General features: G+C 48.7%; 1 protein-coding gene across 1 annotated transcript in view; it reads right to left on the bottom strand.

The window, feature by feature from the left end:
• CRHR1 (corticotropin releasing hormone receptor 1) overlaps window positions 1-23,685 on the bottom strand; it is a 53,293-nt gene that overhangs the window by 24,496 nt on the left and 5,112 nt on the right. Inside the window, exons 2-7 of the mRNA XM_084615512.1 lie at window positions 19,649-19,734; window positions 9,543-9,649; window positions 7,012-7,132; window positions 3,342-3,495; window positions 1,834-1,894; window positions 611-683 (exon numbers count right to left, since the gene is read on the bottom strand). Of these exons, the coding sequence (XP_084471638.1) occupies window positions 611-683; window positions 1,834-1,894; window positions 3,342-3,495; window positions 7,012-7,132; window positions 9,543-9,649; window positions 19,649-19,711 (579 nt within the window). The 5' untranslated portion in view covers window positions 19,712-19,734. The remainder of the gene's footprint in view (window positions 1-610; window positions 684-1,833; window positions 1,895-3,341; window positions 3,496-7,011; window positions 7,133-9,542; window positions 9,650-19,648; window positions 19,735-23,685) is intronic.

Here is a 23,685-nt window from a genome sequence, read left to right as displayed (position 1 = left end):
AGAAGACAGCCCAAGATGCTTAAAGAGTTTATTAGCTGAGAGCCAAGGGAGTCAGATTTTGGAGGGTGGGGGCTTAGCAGCTGGGTTGGGATCAAACGGTTTAATGAGGGCCTTGTCTAGTTAGCCGCTCGACTGCACTGGATGGGACGTCCAGTGCTGACCCAGGCAGTTACATTACGTTCTAACCCGTCCTTCCTTGCTCAAAGCAATGCTGGCTGTCTAGCTCCATTCCTGCTCTGCTTTTTCTTTATCCTTTGCTCTCTCCCCTCACGTCACCCTGTCAGGGGGCTGCCAGCAATCACATGGCTGCCATGGGACCTGCAGGCTTTCCCCAAGGCACCCCACAGAAGCAGCTGAGTGTCAGACACCCTGACTGGCTGGCTTCGGCACATCGGGGTGAAACACTGATGGGCATTTCGGGGTTGTGGTTATTTCCAAGACCTCAGTCTGCTGAGGCAGATGATCTCCTAAGAAATGTTCCCCCTTCACCGATCCCATGGGCAGAGCAGCTCTCCCTGGCTCAAGAGGCTGGAGCAGCTTAGGAGAATGTGGCCACCACAATCAGAACAAGATTGAAGCTCATCAAGTGAGCAAGAACATCTGTTCTTACCAGGAGCACCAGGATCATGGGGCCTTGGTAGATGTAATCGGTATAGACTCCTGCTCGCTTCCCGAACCAGCATCTGCAAGTCAAGCGAATGGGGCGGTCAGCATCAGGGCCTTGAATCTAGGCACAACTTCCTTGGAAGAGCCCCTCCTAAGGCCTTGTTTACATAGGAAGTTATATCGGTGTACGGTAGGGTGTGAATTTAAAGCACAATAACTAGTTGGGTATAACTGCCCGTGTGGAGACTCTTAATCTGGAATAGAGGCTTGTCTACACCTGGATTTATTCTGGAATAGCTATTACTGATCAGCAACATGTGTGGATGTGCTTCTTCTGGAATTAAAGGACCTTGCTCTGGTTTAGTTTAATTTAACTAAAGAGGAATCAAGCATGCTTATTCTGGAAGAAGGGGGCGTACACATGGAGTGAGTCAGGAAGAGCAATGCACTTTAAATTCTCACTTTACCCTAATCTGAATTAAACTGAGAGTGTAGGCAAGCTTTAAGAGGGCCTTTTGCTGGGTTAGTTTATGTTGCTTTGGAAGTTGTCTAATCTAAACTGAAGAGACCCTGGTATTCAAGAATTACAGCATCCACACGGGCAGTTATAAGGGTATAACCAAAGCAGTATAAGTATACAAGTCTAACTTCCCATGGGGACAAGTCCTGAGAGTGTCTCCCTGGCTTTTGCCACACATCTCAACCGGTGCAAATCGTGCAGGAGTGGGAAAGGTCTTAGAGTCACGAGGCAAAACCGTAGCTGGAAAACAAGGCAAGTTATCAGGCACCGAAATGGGCTAATTTTAATGCCACTGTTCACACAAAGAACACATCATGTTCCAGCTAAGTCCTCCATTAGCAGGTCTCTGTGAAAGTGGCCCAGGTGGAGTCAATGTATAACTCTGCTGGCAGATTAAATCCCAGCTCCATTTAGCAAACACTTTGTAGGATCCCAGGCTCAGGCTAACGTCTCCCCTTCAGTCCTCACTTATCACTTCACGGGGAAAGCCCAGCAGCAGCCAGTCACTGAGCAGGACTAGGGCTCGTGCACCAAACCAAGGAAGGAGCTTGTCTGTCTTTCCCCACCCTTTGCATGTAGCCGGCCTTCTGTGAACTCTTTAGAGTGGGAACATATCCACCTCTTTGTTTGTTCAGCAGCCATCCTGAACAGTGCATCCATATCAATATTTTCCCAATGCTAATAGATGTGGTAGAAATCAGGCTTACTTCTCATTGTCATAATACAGCTTTCCCAGGGCCCAGGCAATAATGATGGGAAAAGGGATACCTGCGAGGAAAGAAACATATTGGTCTGAGTGGCAGAAGTACAGATGAAGGTCCTGGGAAGATCTACTCCAGATTTGTGACCAGGACTTGGGGGGCACTCGCAAGACGTTGCCCCCAAAGCGTCGGCTCTGGTTGGAAGATGGTTTCTAATGAAATTTACAAATTCAAAATCTGGGAACAGGGGAAAAATGCTGGCGATGTTTTCAGGACCTGTCCCCCTCCGCCTCCTTGTTTTTCAACCCAATATTGGGGTGGCCAAGGCACTTTGGAAGTGTGAATGAGGAAAAAAATGAGGTGAAAGTTTTGAAACAAAGACAACGCGACTGGGGAAAGGTTTCTCCTTTGCTACGGCCAGCTCCGGTCCTGGATTTTGCACTGAGCTTGGTACATGCTCGTGCAGGATGCTGCCTGCCCGTGCAATGCAGATAGACGCTAATTGCCCTGAATATCCCCAGTGAGACCTGGAGCTCGGATTCCGGGAAAGCTCTGCCCCACACTACAAACTCAGGGGCTAGGCAGGAAGAAATACCTCCTGGTCCGGGGCCCTTCCCTCTGCCGCCCACAGGATGTTCTGTGGCTGAGCACACACTGCGGGCTGCCCCCGGGGGATTGAAGATCATTTGTGCCAAGCCCTGAGGGAATCTGGGTCCAATGCGGGGTTGATCCACCAGTGGGTGCTGCCTCCAAATGCTCTAAGTTCCTGCTGCTCTAGGAGCCACGAGGAGGTGTGGTTCAGCTGTAGGGCAAGGCAGCCGGGCCTACCAGAGCTGGGGCCTCACGACCATGAGAGAATCTATCCAGCCTCATCGTGGCAAGACCGGCAAGAGGTACCATGGGAGGGGCTGTTACATTCCCCTTTGGGGGAAAGCTGGCAGCTTGTCTGCTCTGCACGGATCCCCCGCGTGCAGCGCTGGCGCCCACCCCGGTGTCCACACGGATCCCCCGCGTGCAGCGCTGGCGCCCACCCCGGTGTCCGCACGGATCCCCCGCGTGCAGCGCTGGCACCCACCCCGGTGTCCGCACGGATCCCCCGCGTGCAGGGCTGGCGCCCACCCCGGTGTCCGCACGGATCCCCCGCGTGCAGGGCTGGCGCCCACCCCGGTGTCCGCACGGATCCCCCGCGTGCAGGGCTGGCGCCCACCCCGGTGTCCGCACGGATCCCCCGCGTGCAGGGCTGGGGCCACCCCGGTGTCCGCACGGATCCCCCGCGTGCAGGGCTGGCACACGCCCCGGGGCACACATTGTGAGGTCTGAATTTTCTGCACTGATTTCTCTCCCATCTGTCTCTGCCCTGCAGGATGCAATGATGCACTTGGAGAGTGATGGTGGTGGTGCAACTCACACTCAGGGCCACTGCTCACCAGCCGGCCCCAACCAGCAAAGGGCTTGCACAGAAAGTCAGAACCGCAGTGAATGCCCCAGTCTTGCCCGTGCTCCATGGGACTTACACCAGCCGATGCAGATGAACATCCACTTGCGGAGCTTGTCGGTGGAGTAGGTGAGCACAATGGCCGTGTGGAGGTAGCAGCCCTCGCCGAACATCCAGAAGAAGTTGGTGACATGGAAGTAATTGTAGGCGGCTGTGACCAGGCGGCACCAGGCCTGCCACGGCAGGGAGGGATACAAAGGAAGCAGGAGAGGGTGTGCGTTAGGAACAGACCATGAAGCAATAAAACAAACAGCTCAGCCATTTCAGAGTTTCTTCTCCCCACTGGGCTGCTTGATTCATCTGGTGCTGAACAGAGACAGTACTCTTCCTACAGGAGCTCAAAGGTAGGAAGCCCCAGCAGCTCCATATTACCGAGGGGAAACAGAGGCGCACAGAGAAAGTGACTTGCCCAGGGAGACCCACTGGGTCAGTGGCAGAGACCCCATATCACTTGAATCTACGTTAGTTCTTATCTAGTCCCCATTATTGTAGCATCAAAGCTTCTCACAATCATTCATATGTTTATCTTTACAACACCCCCTGTGAAGCTGGATGCTGCTATTATCCCTCTGGGGCACATGGGAAACTGAGGCACAAACTAACCCAAGCGCTCAGTGGGAAACACAGATTTGAACAAAGGTCACGTAAGTCCCAGGCTAGTCCCCTGCGCCTCTCGGGGTAGTTCTATGGCCTTCCACATACAGTAAATTAAAGCGAGGTGCGACTTGCTTGCATTGTGATACCCACCCCCAGGGCTGACTGCGCATAGTGCATAGTGCAGAGAGGCCCCTGGCACAGGCATATTCCAGGGGTGGCCTGGGCATGGACATGGCTTCTTCTCCTCTGCTATGCTTCCATGCCCCGCTTTCCCCTCCCCTCACAGAGACCATGTAACCCCTCAAATCACCGCCCCCAACGCCAGGCTGGAGCCGGGCTGACCTGGAAGTGAAGGTTGCTGGGAGAGGGTTAGAGGGGCCGGTCCTGCTGGACACACACCAGCCCTGGGTGCAGCCGCGTGAACTTCGGCTCAGATCCCCAAAGGCATTTAAGTGCCTAAATCGATGGAAGTTGGGTGCCTAAATACCTTCAAGGATCTGAGCCCTCATCTTGTCAGACTGCTGTCTGGGACGCTTCTTCCTCCCTGGCCCCCCATTCAGCAGGCCTCCACTCCCATCTATTTCCTCTTAGCCGCCAAAGCCCCCAAGTGACATTGGCTATAAAAGCTAGCAAGCCTGGAATGCTACAGAGCAGACCCTGGGTCGACGGTCAAGTCAGCAGGGCTGGAGCAGGAGCCGGTGCTGGGATTGTGGGATGGAGCGTGCTCCGCACAGGGGAGGGGGATTAGCAGGAGGCGTTGGCACAGTACACCTGCCTCCCTGCCACTGGCCTATCTTGTCCCCGCTTCTCTTGCCAGGCGGCCTGCTGGCCACCAGCTTCCCTTCCCTGATTGCCTGGGCCCGGTGCCGTGCGCACGGCCCTGCAGCGCTGGGTAACGCCAGCAGCGCCCAGCGCCGTCTACGCCGCCCCCGGCAGTGAGCAGCTGTGGAGACAGCGCAGCTCGGGCTGGAGCTCAGGCTCTGAAGCTTAGGCAGGAAGGAGGGTTCTGGAGCCTGAGATCCAGCCCCGCAAACGTGACTCTGTCGGCCTGTGAGCTGAGACTCGCAGCCACGGGCTGCCACTCACAAGGGACGAATTCTGGGCTGACTTACTCTCGGAGCAGAGTCAGTGGGGTTTGTGTAGGGCAGAGTTTGACCCCTGGCCAATTATGTTTGGGCCAAATTTGCTTCTTCCGCCTCTGCAGTACGGAAACTCCAGCCTCAGCTTTCAGACTGTCCCGAACTCCCTCCCAGCCTTCCCATCTGACTCTACATGTCCTGTACCCGCTCGCCTCTCCCCTCTTCACCTCCCCCTCCCGTGGCGTTAGACCTGGACTATTGTGCAGCAAGGCCTGTGCTGGGGAACGCTGCGCGGTGATGCCGGAGGATGGGGGAGAAAAGGAGCTGGGTGCTAAGGGTCATGGACACGGACCCCCCACCTTTTGTGAACCATATCATGGGGGTGAATTTCCTGCTCCGGGAATGGAAGGAGCTAAAAGCACTGGGCAGAGCCAGGCCTAACAGTGTGGGAAGGGCCTGTGTATCCTCGCCCTGCAAGGCTTTGCCAATGCACCTCAATCTTGGCATGGGCACAGATTCGGGGTGCTGGGGACGGGGGGGCTGTGAGTCAGGCATGAGGTGCATTGGCAGAACGCTGTGTCAGGAGCCCAGGGCTGGAATAGCAGGGGGCTGTGGGTCAGGAGAGAGGTGCATTGGCACAGCTGGGGGGCAGCCCAGGGTTAGAATAGCAAGGGGCTGTGGATCAGGCATGAGGTGTATCAGCAGAGTGGAGGGCAGGGGAGATTGCCCAGCACCTACCCGCATTCTCAGCTCTTTGCCGGCTGTGAAGAATCCGGCGCTGCCGCAAGAAGCAAAGCACTGGAGTGCTAAGGGATCCACTCTGTATCCGTTTGCAAGGTGGCTTCTCACCGTGGGTGCTGGTGATAGTTACACCTTGGCCTGCAGTCCTGGGGGACCCTGCTGGGTGTCCAGCTGGGCCAGCCAGGGCAGCCTGAAGGGTTTGAACCCAAGGAACTGCAAATCCGCCTGCAGAAAACTAGCCAGGTCCGTGGGGGTGGGGGGCAGGTGGAGGGGCCCTGGGGGCTCAGAAGCAGATCTATGGGCTAGGGGTGAGTAGCACTTGGTCTAGGCTATAGACTGACTCTGGTGCCCCTGCCGGCCTCCCCGGGCAAAGGTCAGGGGCACATGTCTCCTCCCCTCCGCACTAACTTGCTGAGGTTCTGATGACCCCGTGGGGCCTCGGGGCCGGGACGTCTCCCGGAGGCCAAGCGCCAGTTTAATCACATCCCGGAGCCAGGCTGCTCCAGGGGATTAACTCACACGTGAAACCACACAGCAGACACAGGCCAGGGCTGGCACCACCTGCCTCTTTGGTTAGTGCAGCTCTGACTGCAACGGCACCTACTTGTCACTCTGACAGCTCTCGGCTCCAGGGCCCACAGCCCAACCCGGCTGGGCAGCACCTCGCTCATGCGCTGTGCTACGCCACATGGGCAGCACCACCCCGTATGGCTAACCTCAACTTAGCACACTGGGTATCACACACCACCCTGGGCAGGGCCTGGCATGCTGGGTGTGCAACATGGCACCCTGGGCAGTGTCCGGTATGCCGGGTGTGCAACAAGACACTCTGGGCAGTGCCCATCACACTGGGTGTGCAACATGGCACCCAAAGCCATGCCCGGCACACCAGGAGTGCAACGTGGCACCCAAGGCAGCAGTGCCCGAGACGTCTGGAATGCAACATTACACCCTGGGCAGTGCCTGGTATGCTGGGTATGCAACATGGCACCCAAGGCAGTGCCCAGCGCCCTTCGGGTATGTTTCCACTGCACCTCGGGTGTGTGACTGCAGCCCGGGTGACCATACCAGCACTAGCTTTAATCTAGAGAACATGTCTAAAAATAGCAGCAAAGATGTGGGGCCGGGAGCTTCAGTGGAGGCTGCCCACCCTCCCCTGGGGCCACTTGACTATCTCGTGCTGCTGCAGCGTCACTGCGATTGTGACTTGAGCTGGGAAATGCCCGGCACACTGGGTGTGTAGCCACCCACACTGGCTGCTGCTGGACTCACCACGTTGCTTTCATGCACGGTCGGGTTCATGGTGAGCTGCACCACAAACCAGGTGGCATTTCGTAAGATGAAGGCTGTGATCAGGTTCCAGTGGATGATGTTCCGCAGGCACCTGATGCTCCTGTGCACACAAGAGGGGAAGGGAAGGGGCTGTTAGGACACCTTTGCGGTTTGGAGTCAAAGCAGTACCATCCTCTGCCCTATCCAATCTTTTCCCCGCCTCCCTGATGTCCACCTGCGGAGCTGGCCAATCAGTGCAAAGCACGGGGGTGAGTTTGTGATGAGGGAGCTGGAGCTGAGGCCCACCTAACTCATTGTGACCCTAAGAGCACCCCACTGCCAGAGGACAAGGGGCTCACTGGTGGCAGATGATGAGTTTCAGCTGGCCTGACCAATTCAGTGAACCCCAACACACTAGGGGTTATACTCTGTATCTAAAAGGGTGACACAACCCCTTCCCCATCTGGATATCACCCCAAACACTGTGACACTCATCTCAACCTTCTACTAGGTGGGAGCAGCTCTTTATCCCCACTGAGCTGGGCTGGAGTCAAACTGGTGACCTACAAGGGACTTAAGGGGGTCCCAGAGCCCAGGCTCCAGCTCGAGCCCGAATGTCTACACCACAGTTTTACAGCCCCACAGCCTGAGCCCTGCAAGCCTGAATCAGCTGACCCGGGCCATCTGTGGGTGTTTAATTGTTGTGTAGAGGTACCCTAAGTCCCTGTAGAGAGGGGATTTAGTGGTGCCTCTCCACAGTGCCCTGTATGTGTGTTTGTGTGTGAGAGCCAGGACATGCTGGCCAAATCTCCTTAGCAAATCCTCTAGCTCTGTGTCTGTAAGACCCCTGCTCGTGTGCCTGCGAGTGTGTGTGTGTGTGTGTGAGTCAGGACAACGTGCCAGCCAAGTCCCCTTAGTAAACCCTCCTGGTTCTTGGTTCATGCTGGCGGTTGTTTCTGTGGTATGGGGGCCTGCCTCCTTCCCTCTCCGCACCCAACTCATTTCACGCAGGCCACCTAGCCACCATCACTTTCAGTTGATACCAGCCCGGGGCCTTAGTCTCTTACTGCAGGTACAAGTAACGCCCATTGGCTTGAATCAGGCTGTGTTTGCTGGCCTGGCTCTGAAGAGTAAAAGCTCCTGTACTCAGGTCCCTGAGCTGTCCTGCCCTGTGCCGCACAGAATGTCTCCCAAGCTGAGCACCTGCATCGAAGTCCAGCCCAGTGCCTGTCAGAACCCGCTTACCCAGCTCAGGGGTGGAACTGGGCAGGAAACGGCTCTCCTGTCCCATGAACATTTTGCAATTTTGAAAAACTTTCCCAATTTGGGACAAAAAGTCAAAAATTCCAAATTTTCCACCAACTGAAACTCTAAAAGAAAATTTCAGTTGGGGTGTGTGTGTATCAATCAAAATATTTCATTTTAATCATTTTAGAACATTTCAACCTTGTTTATTTATTTATTTGTACAATAAATGAGCTTAAATTTTGAAATGAAAAGTCATTTTCAACCTGGAACTTTTCATTTAGAAAATGTTGTAATGGGACGTTTTGACAAATGTGATTTTTTTTTTTTTTAGAAAAGTTTTGAAATGGGAACTTTGTCAAATCAGACTCTTTCCCGCTAACAGTTTGGGTTTCAAAGAATCGGAATTTTCCAACAAAAATTGTTTTGTTGAAAAATTGTCCACCAACTCAACGGAGCGAAAAAAGACACAAGCAGTTCGCTCTTCAGGCACAGAGGTCGTGATCCATTCCCAAAGCTCTCTGAGTTATAGGTCTGTGTGGAGTGACTGTTGGGGAATATGGACAAGATGGGAAGTGCGGGCAGGGGCTCAAAACAGTGCTTCCTAGAACTGCTTGGAAATTTCTTGTCTAAACTGTTTTTGTGTCAGAAAATTGGATTTTAACTAAACAATTTTTTGTGTGAAAAATGCCTGCTTTCCTTGGAAATTTTGTTGTTGAAAAATGAAATGTACCCAAATCAAAATATTTCATCCAAAACCTGAAACATTTCAGTTTGGATTTGCTGCAGCAATGCCTCATGGGAGCTGTAGTTCAGGTGTCTAATGTCCCCATTGTCCTCCGTGGGCCAGGCTCCCCAGCTGCTCTACATCTCCTACGATGCACCTTGGGATGGACTCCCATAATGCATCACCCTTCATCCCCAGGGCTGTGGTTCATCTTGGGAGATGTAGTCCAACCAGACAGCCTGGCCTACAGAAGAGAATGGAGGCATGAAGGCCAGAACTACAATGCCCGTGAGGCATTTCCAAATCAAAATATTGAGGTTTTTGGTCAAAATTTGTTGGTATTCAAATTTCTGCTGAAATACTGAAATTTTCCATGGAAAATGTAGATGGAAACAAAAATGTTTCTTCCCTATTTTCTGACCAAGTCTAGTTCTTCTGTCTCAATCCCAGTGAGCTGCACAAGAGAACCTGTCTCTGGCTGCTTACTGGCAGGAGAAAGGAGGAGAACAAAGCCTGGATGCCACTCGGACACCAGCCCTGGGCTTCTTTGGTCTCTTACCTCAATCGCATGAAGAGGACGAAGGCAAGGAGCAGGGCTCCTAGCGAGACGCAGTGTCCTAGGTAGTTTATGATGACGGCAATGTGGTAATGCAGCTTGCTCTTCCTCTGTGGGAGAAAAGACACAACGAAGGTGGATCAGCTGGAAGTTCGTGGCCGCTGAGGGTCACTGCTTTGTAAAGTACTTTGGGATCTACTGATGAAAGAGCTCAGTATTGTTATTGTAGTCACTGCCCTGAGGAGCTTACAGACTCTGTAAACAAGACAGGCATAGGGCAGGAGGAAGAACTATAGTAACACGTGAGGAGAGTGACGGTTTGCAAACACCATGCTAGATTCTCGCTGGGTTTTTCGGTAGCGTTTCTAACCACACTATCCTACTGCCTCTCTCCATCTGGCTGTGGGGGGTTGGGTTCCCCAAGCCTCTTTTCATCCATCTGGCTGCCCTTCTTTAGATTCCAGTCAGTTGCTTGACATCTTTTTTATAGTACAGGGCTCACAGGTACCTGCAGCTGTCTTCTTCCTGGCCTGGAGGAGCCCGGGGCAGAGGAGCACAATGAATCTGCAGGGGGAGCTGTTGGCCACAAAAGCCCTGCAAGGAAATGAGGCAGCCGATACCGAATGTGCATATGAGCCTGCGCTCGATAACATCTCAGCCCTGCTTCAGGAGTCTCATTTTTTAATTTCTTTTTATTAAATCTTTAAGAAAGCAGCAAAAAAAAAAGGAAAATGCAAGATCTCAGCACAGACCTCACAGAGCCAATCACCAGGGTATCTCAAGACAAAAATTCATGGGCCTTGATTTGCATCGATGTTAAGTCTCTGACAGTGTGGAAGACATCCAAACAAGGGTAGACAGAATTCACTCTTACTTGCAGGCCCCTTTACGCAGTGCAAACTGTCCTTGATATCAATGAAAATCAGGCCTGACATTTTTTAAAAGCTCCTTCTTGGTTTCACATCTAACACCCTCAAGCATTAAATAGAAAGGCTAGTCAAGTGTTTCAGAGGTGTCTAGTGATTTGGGGTCCTTGAAGGTGGGATGCTTTGAAGGAGACAGTTGCCTGGGACCTGATTTCCGGAGCATGGGCGGTTCAGTACGTTCTGAACATCCAGCCCGTAGCTGGCGTGTCAGGTTGAGAACCTGAAGTCTGGGGCACCCCCCGTATCTCAGGCCACTTTTGAAAATCTGGGCTAGAATCTCAATCTACAGGGGAAGGATGGTCAGAAGACCATAAGAGCTGCCACGCACCTCAGATTATGGTCCATCTTACCCAGTATCCTGTCTCTGACAGTGGCCAGAGCTTCAGGGAGAGTGCATAGAGCAGGGCAATTTGGCATGATCCACCCCATCTTCCTCTCTTGGCTTCTGGCAGTCAGAGGTTTAGGGGCGCTCCGAGCATGGAATTGCACCCTGACCATCTTTGCTAATAGCCGCTGATGGACCTATCCTCCATGAACTTATCTAGCTCTTTTTTGAACCAAGAGCTCCTATAATTAAGAGTGGTGCAGGTTGTCATATTTTCAAAGGCACCAAAGGCCCAGATTCTCAAAAATATTTAGGCGCCTAACTGCCATGGATCTGGACTGAAGTGTCTTAGGAACATGAATCCTGTTTTCGAAAGAGACTTAGGAACTTGGGATCCTGAGCCCCACTGACAAAGTCCCTTGAGGTGAGTCAAGGAGCCCAGCGAGGCCTGATGCCTGGTGTGGAGGGAAAATTCAGTGGACCCAAGTAGGCCTAAAACTTTGGTCAGGCTAACTGTGCATATAAAGCATAAGAAAAGAGTGTGAAAAATTCCATTAAGGGGTGATTGCAAACAGCACAGCTTAAGAAATGTAACCATAACTGTTAGAAGTTAGAAAAAAAACATTAACTGCAAAGAAAACACCTGTCAATAGCAGGAAAAGCTTGTTTTTGCTAAACTCCAACTAAGGCAAAGCTACTGTTGAAACTTGAACTATATGACAAATAAGGAAAATGCTGTTAAAAGAAGTGGATTTAACAAATTGTGGTTTTCAGCAATGTAAGCTCCTGTATTTTCTGTATACGGCGGGGCAGCTACTTAGAGCTGTTACCTCCCTGCACTTGTAATCAATAAAGGAGCCTCAGGCTTGGTTCTGATCCAAACACAACGCGTGGTTAATTTTTCCACCACAAATCTTGGTGCCGTGACTCGAATAGACAGCCGACCCCCAGAACTGGAGGACCACGAGCAGTTCTCCGCCAGACCGAGGGCCCATCTGAAAGGTAAGAGACCTTTTGAAATCTCTGTTTTGGGTTTCTGGTGGAGGACTGCCCGTAGGCTCTGGGCTTGGGTAAGTTGTACACTCTATCTGGACTTTTGCTGCCAGACATGCCTGACGCCCTTGGGGTGGGTCAGAGTCCCATCCAGGTTTGGTTTCCCTGGGAAGAGCCACTGAGGGTGGCTGGGCAGGTTGTGGATAGACCTGGTTCCATGTGCCAGTGTGAAAGTGAAGGTCGATAGACCGGTGTGAGTGTGAGTCACAGGAAGACACCCCGAGCACCCTGCAAAGCTGGGCTCATGACCGGTGAGGGGCCTGTCTGGGTCTAGGAGTGTGTGATCCCATCCCTTCCATCCTCGGACAGTCTGTTTCTGTACCCTCTTTCCTCCCCTGTCTCTGGTTTCCGCCTGGAGGCGGTTTGAAAAGCCACTGACTGGTCTGATCACCTCACCCGAAGCGACAGAGTATGCGGTGCCAGCCGATGCTCTTTGCTTAAGGGTGGCTGTAAGACAGTCGTGGAGGCCCTACACAAACCTTCTTTTGTTTGTTTACTCAAGTGGGACGAGTAAAAGATCTGTAGGGATTCTGGGAGCCGGGGGTCCAAAAGGGATTCCTGCACTCGTCAGCTAAAATGGGGGCCGATGAGTCAAAAAGGATCACCGTCCTGCCAAAAGGCACACACTAGTTCACTTGCAAGTTTCTGGAAAAATTGGAATTGGTATACCAGGGATTGGGATAATTTAAAGTTATGATTTCCCTTAGAGGGAAAGCTTCGACCTTGACAAGATTGTGCACCTCAAAAGTGTGCTTCTGGCCAGTGTCAGTGTGAGGCATATTTCTACTGGCATGAAAAAACAGAAGGAAAAAACAAAACAAAATAAAAAACAGTGCCGTGAATCTCAAATGAGGAGTAGGAGAAACTTACAACACAATTAAAAGAGATTAAAAAAAAATTGGCAAAGAATTTAAATCCAAGTAAGCCGGCAAAAAATATTAAACAACAGAAGCCCCTTACGTTCACCCCTCAGACAGTGTCTCCCTGTACTGAGAAAATGTTCCCCTTGCGCCAATTCCCAGGCATTGGTGCTTCGGGTCATAAGACCTCGGTGTCTGCACATGCACCTTGGTCTCCTACAAAATTGTATAATTTACTTTAAAATTTTCCAAAAATAAAAGAGGACCCTGTTAAATTAAAAAAGAAATTGAAAACTGTTAGAACCCTACATGGGCAGATGTAAACCACCTTCTATGAAGGGTCATGCCTAGGGAAACACTGAGTTGCCTTTGTAAAAAAGCTCAGTGGCCCAAGCAAAATCCAGGCCAAAACCAAAAAAGGTTAAATAAAATCAGAAAAAAGCTGTTAAATAAAATTCTCACAGCCTGCCCAAAGAAAGCTGACTGGAGCAAAAATTAGCACCTGTAAACAAAGTAAAAATAAAAATTTAAGTAAAACCCAATACTCTCACAGCCACATTAAAACTATGTTAATGACCTTCCAGCTCCAGAACATACAGGGACCCCTGTAATAGTTGCCCATTGCGGGGGGAGAAGGGGAAGGCCAAGCCAAGGTTCCCACCGTCCACCTCCCCTAGGGACCCAGTGATGGTGTGTGTTACTATTGCAAGTAAATGGACCATTGGATTCAGTAATGACAGGTTTCAGAGTAACAGCTGTGTTAGTCTGTATTCGCAAAAAGAAAAGGAGTACTTGTGGCACCTTAGAGACTAACCAATTTATTTGAGCATAAGCTTTCGTGAGCTACAGCTCACTTCATCGGATGCATACTAACCACATAAATTGGTGGTTTATGTACTCCTTTTCTTTTTGGATTCAGTAAATGTCCCTACCACCCTGGTCGATCCAAAAGTGGTAGGGGTGGGCAATACTCTTATTCCCCACTCCATCTCTTCACCTCTGTCCATTTCTATCGGTCCTTTGTTTGACCGTCATGCTTTCCTCCTAAGCCCTTGTTCACCAGCTAACCTTTTGGGAAAAGACTTGCTGTGTAAATTAAATTGTATAATCTGCTGTACCTCAAATGGAGTGTATCTGGACGTGCCTGATCCCACTCACAATGAGGTCCTGGCAGTTTACAGGAGAAGTCCAACCTCAGCCCTTCCTCACTGCAACAGGAACTGCTGGCTAAGGTCTCTCCCTCCTTGTAAGCCTTGTGAGCCTATCATGCCAATCAGGTTGGGTGCATTGGGTTGGCCCAATCCATTAAGATTTGCCAAAATCTAGCAAGACCCCTTCCCAAGGTGCAGCAGTATCATAGAATATCAGGGTTGGAAGGGACCTCAGGAGGTCATCTAGTCCAACCCCCTGCTCAAAAGCAGGACCCATACCCAATTAAATCATCCCAGCCAGGGCTTTGTCAAGCCTGACCTTAAAAACTTCTAAGGAAGGAGATTCCACCACCTCCCTAGGCAACGCATTCCAGTGTTTCACCACCCTCCTAGTGAAAAAGTTTTTCTTAATATCCAACCTAAACCTCCCCCACTGCAACTTGAGACCATTACTCCTTGTCCTGTCTTCTTCCACCACTGAGAATAGTCTAGAACCGTCCTCTCTGGAACTACCTCTCAGGTAGTTGAAAGCAGCTATCAAATCCCCCCTCATTCTTCTCTTCTGCAGACTAAACAATCCCAGTTCCCTCAGCCTCTCCTCATAACTCATGTGTTCCAGACCCCTAATCATTTTTGTTACCCTTCGCTGGACTCTCTCCAATTTATCCACATCCTTCTTGTAGTGTGGGGCCCAAAACTGGACACAGTACTCCAGATGAGGCCTCACCAATGTCGAATAGAGGGGGACGATCACATCCCTCGATCTGCTCGCTATGCCCCTACTTATACATCCCAAAATGCCATTGGCCTTCTTGGCAACAAGGGCACACTGCTGACTCATATCCAGCTTCTCGTCCACTGTCACCCCTAGGTCCTTTTCCGTAGAGCTGCTGCCTAGCCATTCGGTCCCTAGTCTGTAGCTGTGCATTGGGTTCTTCTGTCCTAAGTGCAGGACCCTGCACTTATCCTTATTGAACCTCATCAGATTTCTTTTGGCCCAATCCTCCAATTTGTCTAGGTCCCTCTGTATCCTATCCCTGCCCTCCAGCGTATCTACCACTCCTCCCAGTTTGGTATCATCCACAAATTTGCTGAGAGTGCAATCCACACCATCCTCCAGATCATTTATGAAGATATTGAACAAAACCGGCCCCAGGACCGACCCCTGGGGCACTCCACTTGACACTGGCTGCCAACTAGACATGGAGCCATTGATCACTACCCGTTGAGCCCGACAATCTAGCCAACTTTCTACCCACCTTATAGTGCATTCATCCAGCCCGTACTTCTTTAACTTGCTGACAAGAATACTGTGGGAGACCATGTCAAAAGCTTTGCTAAAGTCAAGATATAATACATCTACTGCTTTCCCTTCATCCACAGAACCAGTAATCTCATCATAGAAGGCGATTAGATTAGTCAGGCATGACCTTCCCTTGGTGAATCCATGCTGACTGTTCCTGATCACTTTCCTCTCATGTAAGTGCTTCAGGATTGATTCTTTGAGGACCTGCTCCATGATTTTTCCGGGGACTGAAGTGAGGCTGACTGGCCTGTTGTTCCCAGGATCCTCCTTCTTCCCTTTTTTAAAGATTGGCACTACATTAGCCTTTTTCCAGTCATCCGGGACTTCCCCCGTTTGCCACGAGTTTTCAAAGATAATGGCCAATGGCTCTGCAATCACAGCCGCCAGTTCTTTTAGCACTCTCGGATGCAACTCATCCGGCCCCATGAACTTGTGCACATCCAGTTTTTCTAAATAGTCCCTAACCACCTCTTTCTCCACAGAGGGCTGGCCATCTATTCCCCATGTTGTGATGCCCAGCACAGCAGTCTGGGAACTGACCTTGTTCGTGAAGACAGAGGCAAAAAAAGCATTGAGTACATTAGCTTTTTCCACATTCTCCGTCACTAGGTTGCCTCCCTCATTCATTAAGGGGCCCACACTTTCCTTGGCTTTCTTCTTGTTGCCAACACACCTGAAGAAACCCTTCTTGTTACTCTTAACATCTCTCGCTAGCTGCAGCTCCAGGTGCGATTTGGCCCTCCTGATTTCATTCCTACATGCCCGAGCAATATTTTTATACTCTTCCCTGGTCATATGTCCAACCTTCCACTTCTTGTAAGCTTCTTTTTTATGCTCTATCAAAACAGGCCAAGGGAAAATCCAACCTGTTCTTACCTCCTGCATTCAGCAAGGAGTCATTATTCCTATGGTCAGTGAGTGTAACTCCCCCCTTTTTACAGTGCTGTTAATGCTGCTGTATTCCCTACCTTTCCCATTGTCCCTCGTCCTGCTACTATCCTTTCCTGCAAAGCACCGGTGCTGAGTGGTTGTTACCACCTCAAATAAGGAAAAGGTTATATTAAGTCCAAACGTAAAAGAATTAAGGTTATTGTTAAATAAGATGTATCTAGATGTAAAAAAATAAATGTGTGTGTATGTAAATAGGTGTGTATAAATAAATAAAAGGGGGGTTAGTCAAAAAGCCCACTCTCCTTGCTCAGTTGGTAGTAAAACAATGCCTGTGCCCATGAAAAGAAATAATGCAACAACAACAACAAAAAAGGATCAGGCCCAGACACGCAGGCAACCGCAGTTTAAGAAAGTTAAAAGAAAAGAAAGTGAGAGGTTAACTCTGGAGTTACTGGTGGAAATTAAGCAGTGAAACTTTGTACAAATGTTAAAGAAGGTGTTATGAAAAGAAAATTCTTGGTTTCTTTGCAGCCATTCCTTTGAAGAAAGGGCGCATTTCTCTGGAAGAATCCAGGCAAACGGTTATTTAAGTAAAATCATTTACCTATAAACAAGTTAGGCAAATTAGCTAAAAACCACTCCTGGTGAATACAGTCTTTGTTTTATAAGTTTAAAATAAATAGGTGTTGTTTTAAAATTGTAAAACCAAAAAAATACTTTTGCCAAACAAAAGAAACGAGTGTTGTTTAATTTTGGTATTTAGCATTTAATCCTTAAGGTGACTTAATGCTTTACAAGATTTAAAATGTTTTTAAATAAAGACCAAAGCTGTGGCTGCAGCAGGGCAGTCAAAGCCAGGAAAATGGAAAAGGATTTTAAATCTGTTTTGGTAACAAATGGCAGATAAAAGCTGTTGTGGGTGCCCCACACTAAGTCTTAAGGTGGCTCCGTGTAATCAACAGGCACTTTGCCAAAGGGGAGCCAAAATGGGTCGTGTTTTCCTTTTCAGATTAATGTGTGTTTAAGAGCAAAAGTTAAAAGTTAAAAGTTAATTGTGTCCTTTTGAGACAAAGTCTCTAAGCGGCTGATAACTTTGAATCCAAAAGCAAGCCAAGAATGTCTGTGTTAATGCAAATCACCTAAATAATAAAAATAGAAGCCATTAAAATCTAACCTGCCTATAAAACAAATACAGGAAAATATGGGGAGTAATTCCTCAGTTTTGCCTGCAATCAGCAAGGGTATTTGTAAAGAAAGGGATATTTTAACCAATACTGCCAATAGTGTGTAATCTGTCAGCAACATAGCGTTGGTAAAGCTGTCAAGGTTAGGCAGGCAGCACATCCCCCTTCCTGGGGACTTTTTGTAAATACTCAGATTGATTCAAATGTTTAAATGTTGTAATTGCAAGTATGTGTTAGTTTTAGTAATGTATTTCCCTGTAAAAAAGGCAGATGCCAAAACTGTTGTAAAATTTTGTTTAAGGATTTTGTACCACAATTTGGCATATCTGTGAGTAGCAACACTGATACTAGATGACCTTCTGGGGTCCCTTCCAACCCTGATATTCTATGATTCTATGATAGTGGACCTAGTGACAGATTTCAGAGTAGCAGCCATGTTAGTCTGTATTCGCAAAAAGAAAAGGAGTACTTGTGGCACCTTAGAGACTAACCAATTTATTTGAGCATAAGCTTTCGTGAGCTACAGCTCACTTCACGATGAAGTGAGCTGTAGCTCACGAAAGCTTATGCTCAAATAAATTGGTTAGTCTCTAAGGTGCCACAAGTCCTCCTTTTCTTTTTAGTGGACCTAATATTATTGGAAAAATGATAACAAGTTATGTGCAGCTTTACAGATCCAACACAATCTCCACTGCCCCCACCACCCGCAGTCTGCCAGGACAGTAAAACGTCAAAATGGAATTTTGAAAAATATAACTGGCCTGTGCTAAAACAAATTTAAAGTGGCCAAATGCCCTCCCATTAGCATTAATGAATATGAGAGCCACTCCCAATCAAAAGACTGGACTCAGCCCTCATGAATTCTAACAGGGCGCCCAATGCGACTACTGGCTGCGCCCCACTGATCCTGGCTCAGATGGGCAGTCATTTAATAAATAACACAATGCTTAATTATTGTCAGGCACTAATGAAATGTGTTAGGTCTTTTTATATACAGCAGCCCTGTCACTCGCTGAAACCAGGAGACTGGAGCTACATAGAGGTCCATCAGCGAGGAACCGCCCTGGCCCCATGCTGAAAGACCCTTATCAAGTCCTGTTAATTATCAACACCACTGTGAAGTGCTGAGAATTGACTACCTGCCCATGTTTCTCACTGTAATGGCTCTCCGACTGATGATCAATCTATCTTTCCTTCTGGTATTGTTGCTCCTTCTGAACAGCAGGAGTGAAGGACAAGGTAAAAAGCCAGTAACCTCTCCTTTGTCTGCTGACAGACCCACAGTGCCTTTAAAGGCACAACCTCTCCACCTGAAGAAAACAACCTCTCCACCTAAGGACATAATAAAGCCTCCAACCAAGCAAGGTGATTGTGCTAGTAACCTCTCCCTTGCTGCCTCATTGCCTGACAGCTAAGTAAATTAAGACTACAAAATCTTGAAGAATAGCTTGCGGAAGCTAGCCAAAACTACCTGAATTAAAACTTTTAATATTCCTCAGCCTCTCCTTCTTAACAAACTTAGGGTGGGAATGGAAAAGTAATATTTTTCTAGATCTTGACCAATCAGTAGCCTCACTAGTAAATAATCAAATGTATACCCAAAAAGTTTGTTCTGCCACCGGAAATTTTGCCTGTACTGAAATTATCCCAGTAACTAATAATTTAACCTGTCCCCTATTGTAATAGACCTCTTCTGAAGCCATTGATGCTGATGGCTCTCAGCCTTTTTGTGAAAGTCTTTAGCCAACAGTTGTGCTGAGCCCTCTACAGAGTCGGCAGGCCGGCCTGCGGCCTGCAAGGCACCATGCTTGGCTGGGCTGGTGCTGGGCCCAAGAAGGCGGAGGCACCTAATGGCTGACAACCACATCGTGCCTCCAGCAGCCCCACTTGGTGGAGAGGCCTGTGTGAAAATCCCAGAGCTCTCTGGTGTAATTAGAATTGAGCAAGGGTGCCTGGAAAATTGATACATCCAATATCTCAAGTGATTCCTTTTCCCTCCCACCCTTGAGGGTGGTGGTGGGTTTTGGCCAGAGCAGTATGGGCTCAGGAGAAGACATGCATGCTAATTAAACTAATTATTTCCCCTACTGTCAGGCACTCATCCAACCTGAGAATCATCAATTAACGTGGTGAGAAAGCCCTTCCCAGCAAGAGATAGCAACACAGAATCATAGGACTGGAAGGGGCCTCAAGAGGTCATCTAATCCAGTCCCCTGCACTCATGGCAGGACTAAGTATTATCTAGACCATCCCTGACTGGTGTTTGTCCAATCTGCTCTTAAAAATCTCCAATGATGGAGATTCCACAACCTCTCTAGGCAATTTATTCCAGTGCTTAACCACCCTTCCAGCCACTTCCTTCCAACCCCATGGAACAAACATGACCTGGTTCAAATGGTCTGTGGGCCCGTACCTCCTCGTCGAGAATCTCCTGGCACTGGGAATAATTGACGCGGGCTGCCCAGCTCCCATTCATGAGGCATTCTCTGTACCCGTTGTCTGGAGGAAAGAGACACAAACACATCGAACAGTTAATGGCACAGGATTAAAAAAGAGATTTGGAAGTTGCTATGGCGAGATTTTCAGGTTGCCATGGCACCAGGCCAACTGGATTTTTTTCCTGTAATACTGACTCATTTACTTGATTATTATTATTTCAACATGGAAATCCAGTTGCCACTTAGTAAATGCCATGTTTGTTCTTTCAAAAACTTTCTTTGCAAACAAGGATGAAAGCGGGAGCCAAGAAGGAAAGAAAGAAAAGCAAATCTAGCGCAAAGGGCTGGTGGTAATGTTCCCTTCATACTGGCTGTTCGCCCGTATGATCATTCACTGTCTGTTTTAACACTATCTCAGTGATAATGTGAAGTTGGCGCCTTATTTCCTGCAATAACAACTTCCTTAGCATATCGGCAAATTTCATTGTCACGGGGATGACTCTAGGCATCACGAGCTGAGAAGACAGCTCCCGTGGCAAGCCCAAAGCAACATCCTATTAGCATTAGCGCCAGAGGAGTGATAGAGCGATGGGGACATTGCAGGTCTATTATTAGCAAACAGGCCTTTGTGCCCTATCAGAGAAATTGGATTCAGAGATTACAAGCCCAGAAGGGCCCTGTCATAGGCCCAGGCCCTGAGCTGTGCCTCAGTTTCCCCTTTGGCTATATAAACCAATCTGAGTCAGACTTTACCTTCAATAACCCCTTGTTCACGGCGGACATTAGTCACCGATAACCAACAAACTAGCCTAAGGAAATAGCCCCAGGCTTCAGTTTCCTCCTCATCATCCGGAGATGCCCTCTTCTCCTTGCTTCCTCTCATCAGTACATTGCCAGCAGCTCTCCTTGTCCCCCAGACTCAGCTGCTTCATCCCCAACCACACTGGGGCCCAATCTCTTGTTCTGCTCTTCCCCGCATGGAGTCGGATTCATCAACAGTCTCAGAGCTTGGGTTAACTGACTCGGGCTGGCAGGGCTTGGGCTACAGGGCTAAAAATAGCAGTGTAGACAGACGTTCAGGCTTGGGCTGGAGCCTGGGTTTCAGAGCCCAGAATACTGGATGGGCCAGTATGTCCAGGAATGGCGTAGCTTGCCCCCACCTGCATGACCCTGCCCCCGCTGGCATGACCTTGCGAGCCTGGTGCAGGTGAGGCCATGCTGCATGGAGGACGCTGTTTCAACGAGGGCGCCGCACTGCCCAGCATGACCTCCTCACATGCGTGTGCACATGGTCACACAGGTGGAGGCGGAGTGGCACGCGCTTGCAATGGCGTCCTCCATGTGGGATACCAGACAAAACCACACGTTTTGCGGAGCCAGGGGGTGCTGTGCTGCAGGCAGTGGATCGGGTCGAGTATCAGGGGGTGATCTCCCTTCAGCCTCAGGGCTGGCCCCAGGTGGGGGCACCCTCTCTTGAATGAAACACGAAGCCGATACCTTTCCCACGCCGGGATATGGTTAGCTTCCTCCTGCCAGCCACCCTCCACTTCCATAGTGCCGGCTTTGCGGTGGGATGAAGACACAAACCCTTTGCCATTTGGTGTGAATGCACACAGAACACCTTGGTACCCTGTGGCACCCTCCCTGCCTCAGCAGTAAGGCACTCAGATAGCCCAGTGATGAGCGTGGTCTCAATGTGCCCATAGCTAAATGGCTTAGACAGGGGAAATTGGCCTTTCACCCCCCTCTGGAGGTCTCTGGCTGCTAGATGTGATCACGCGCCATTTGTTTCTCATGCACACTTCACACACAGCATCAAATGGGAGGGTTAGATAGTGATTAGAGATCTGTGAATGTGAATTAGAGACCACACATTACAGTGCCAGCCATGGAGAATTCACAGGGGACACAGACAGCCCTTAGATTGTTTGTTAAATAAAACAAACAACCCCCCTCCCCCCAGAGTTATTAATGGTGTAATGATTTCACGGCATCTTCCTGCACATCACCTCCCCTCGGATCAATTTATGCCCTTAAATGCCATAGAGCTGCGACAGGCAGTGCTGATCCCAAACTGAAACCTGAGGTTAATTTATTGCATTCATCACTCGTGTTGCCCCTCCGGTCAAACGATTCTAAAATATAATTGCCATTAATTGCAAGATGAAACAAAAAGAGTCATGCTTAATCACAGTTTTATTGCACTGTTTAGCACTAATAGAATACTCATTTACATTTATTATAAGTATTTGTGGATGTTTCTGTACATTTTCAAATATATTGAAAGTGAAAGTGCAGCTTACAAATGTCGAAGCATGAAGGGGCATACGAATGTTTAGCACACCTAGCACGGAAATACCGTGCAACACCGGCTACAAGTGTGCCATGCGAATGCCTGGTTCTCACTTTCAGGCGACATTGTAAATAAGAAGTGGGCAGCATTATCTCCCGTAAATGTAAACAAACTTGTTTGTCTTAGCGGTTGGCTGAACAAGAAGTAGGACAAGTGTAGGCTCTAAAGTTTTATATTGTTTTGGTTTTGAGTGCATGTGTGCAACCAAAAAAAATCTACATTTGTAAGCTACACTTTCATGATAAAGAGATTGTACTACGGTACTTGTATGTGGTGAACTGAAAAATACTTGTGGCACCTTAGAGACTAACCAATTTATTTGAGCATAAGCTTTCGTGAGCTACAGCTCACTTCATCGGATACTGATACAACTGTCAGAAGCCAGTGCAATGCATCTGATGAAGTGAGCTGTAGCTCACGAAAGCTTATGCTCAAATAAATTGGTTAGTCTCTAAGGTGCCACAAGTCCTCCTTTTCTTTTGCGAATACAGACTAACACGGCTGCTACTCTGAAACCTGTCATTATGCAAGGCACTGAATTTAGCCGTATGGAATGGAAAAAGGAATGCATCCGATGAAGTGAGCTGTAGCTCACGAAAGCTTATGCTCAAATAAATTTGTTAGTCTCTAAGGTGCCACAAGTCCTCCTTTTCTTTTGAAAAATACTATTTCTTTTGTTTATCTTTTTACAGTGCAAATATTTGTAATCTAAAATAATAATATAAAGTGAACACTGTACACTTTGTATTCTGTGTTGTAACTGAAATCAATATCTTTGAAAATGTCGAAAAGCATCCAAAAGTATTTATAATAAATTTAAATTGGTATCCTATTATTGTTTAGCAGTGCCATTAAAACTGTGATTAATCATGACTGTTTTTTTAAAAAATCTAGTTAATTTGTTTTGCTTTAATCGCATGCATTTAACTGCAATTAATTGACAGCCCTAATGGCAACATTTCTCCACTAATGAACGATGGTGTAGCTGGTTTGTTCACAGCATAATTCAACACAGGAGTTGAAGTCAGTCCAGGAGAGGTCTAGGACTGTAATAACCAGGTACTGTGGATCAGATTTGTATTGGCAGAATTGCCTGGGGAGCCCAGGACTGGAATAGCAGGGAGTACTGCAAGTTAGGGGTGAGGCACTTTGTCAGCAATGTGTGTGTGTGTATGTGTGTGCCAGCTCTCTCTCTCTCTCTGTGTGCATGAGGGGTGCTGTACTGATACAACTGTCAGAAGCCAGTGCAATGTTACTGTGTGTTTCACAGCCCACTGGGGTAATAATTAATGCTACCTTTTGCAAGACTGGGACTAGTCTACACCTAAAACAGCCTCTCAGCTCCTAATGCCCTGGGCTCCGTGAGGAATCGAAACTGGATGCAAAATCTGGAGAGAACCCATGAAACTGAATTGGACTCAGGACATGGCCAACACTGAAGTAGATTGGTGTGAGGTACAGAGGACTCTTTCTTATGTGCCTGGCTGGTGTGTCTTGCTCACATGCTCAGGGTCACACTGATCACCAGAGCGGAGTTGGTAAAGAATTTCCCACTGGGCACAGATTGGCACCTAATCAATTCCATGCCAATGCAGGGGCCTCGGGCATGGACTCTGTCTGTGGCATGCAGCCGGTTAGTCTCATGAGGACTTAAATGCT

The sequence above is a fragment of the Lepidochelys olivacea genome (assembly GCF_965140295.1).
Source record: "Lepidochelys olivacea isolate rLepOli2 genome assembly, chromosome: 27".
In the NCBI taxonomy this organism is placed as follows: domain Eukaryota; kingdom Metazoa; phylum Chordata; order Testudines; family Cheloniidae; genus Lepidochelys; species Lepidochelys olivacea.
This window is presented reverse-complemented; position numbering and strand designations above follow the sequence as displayed.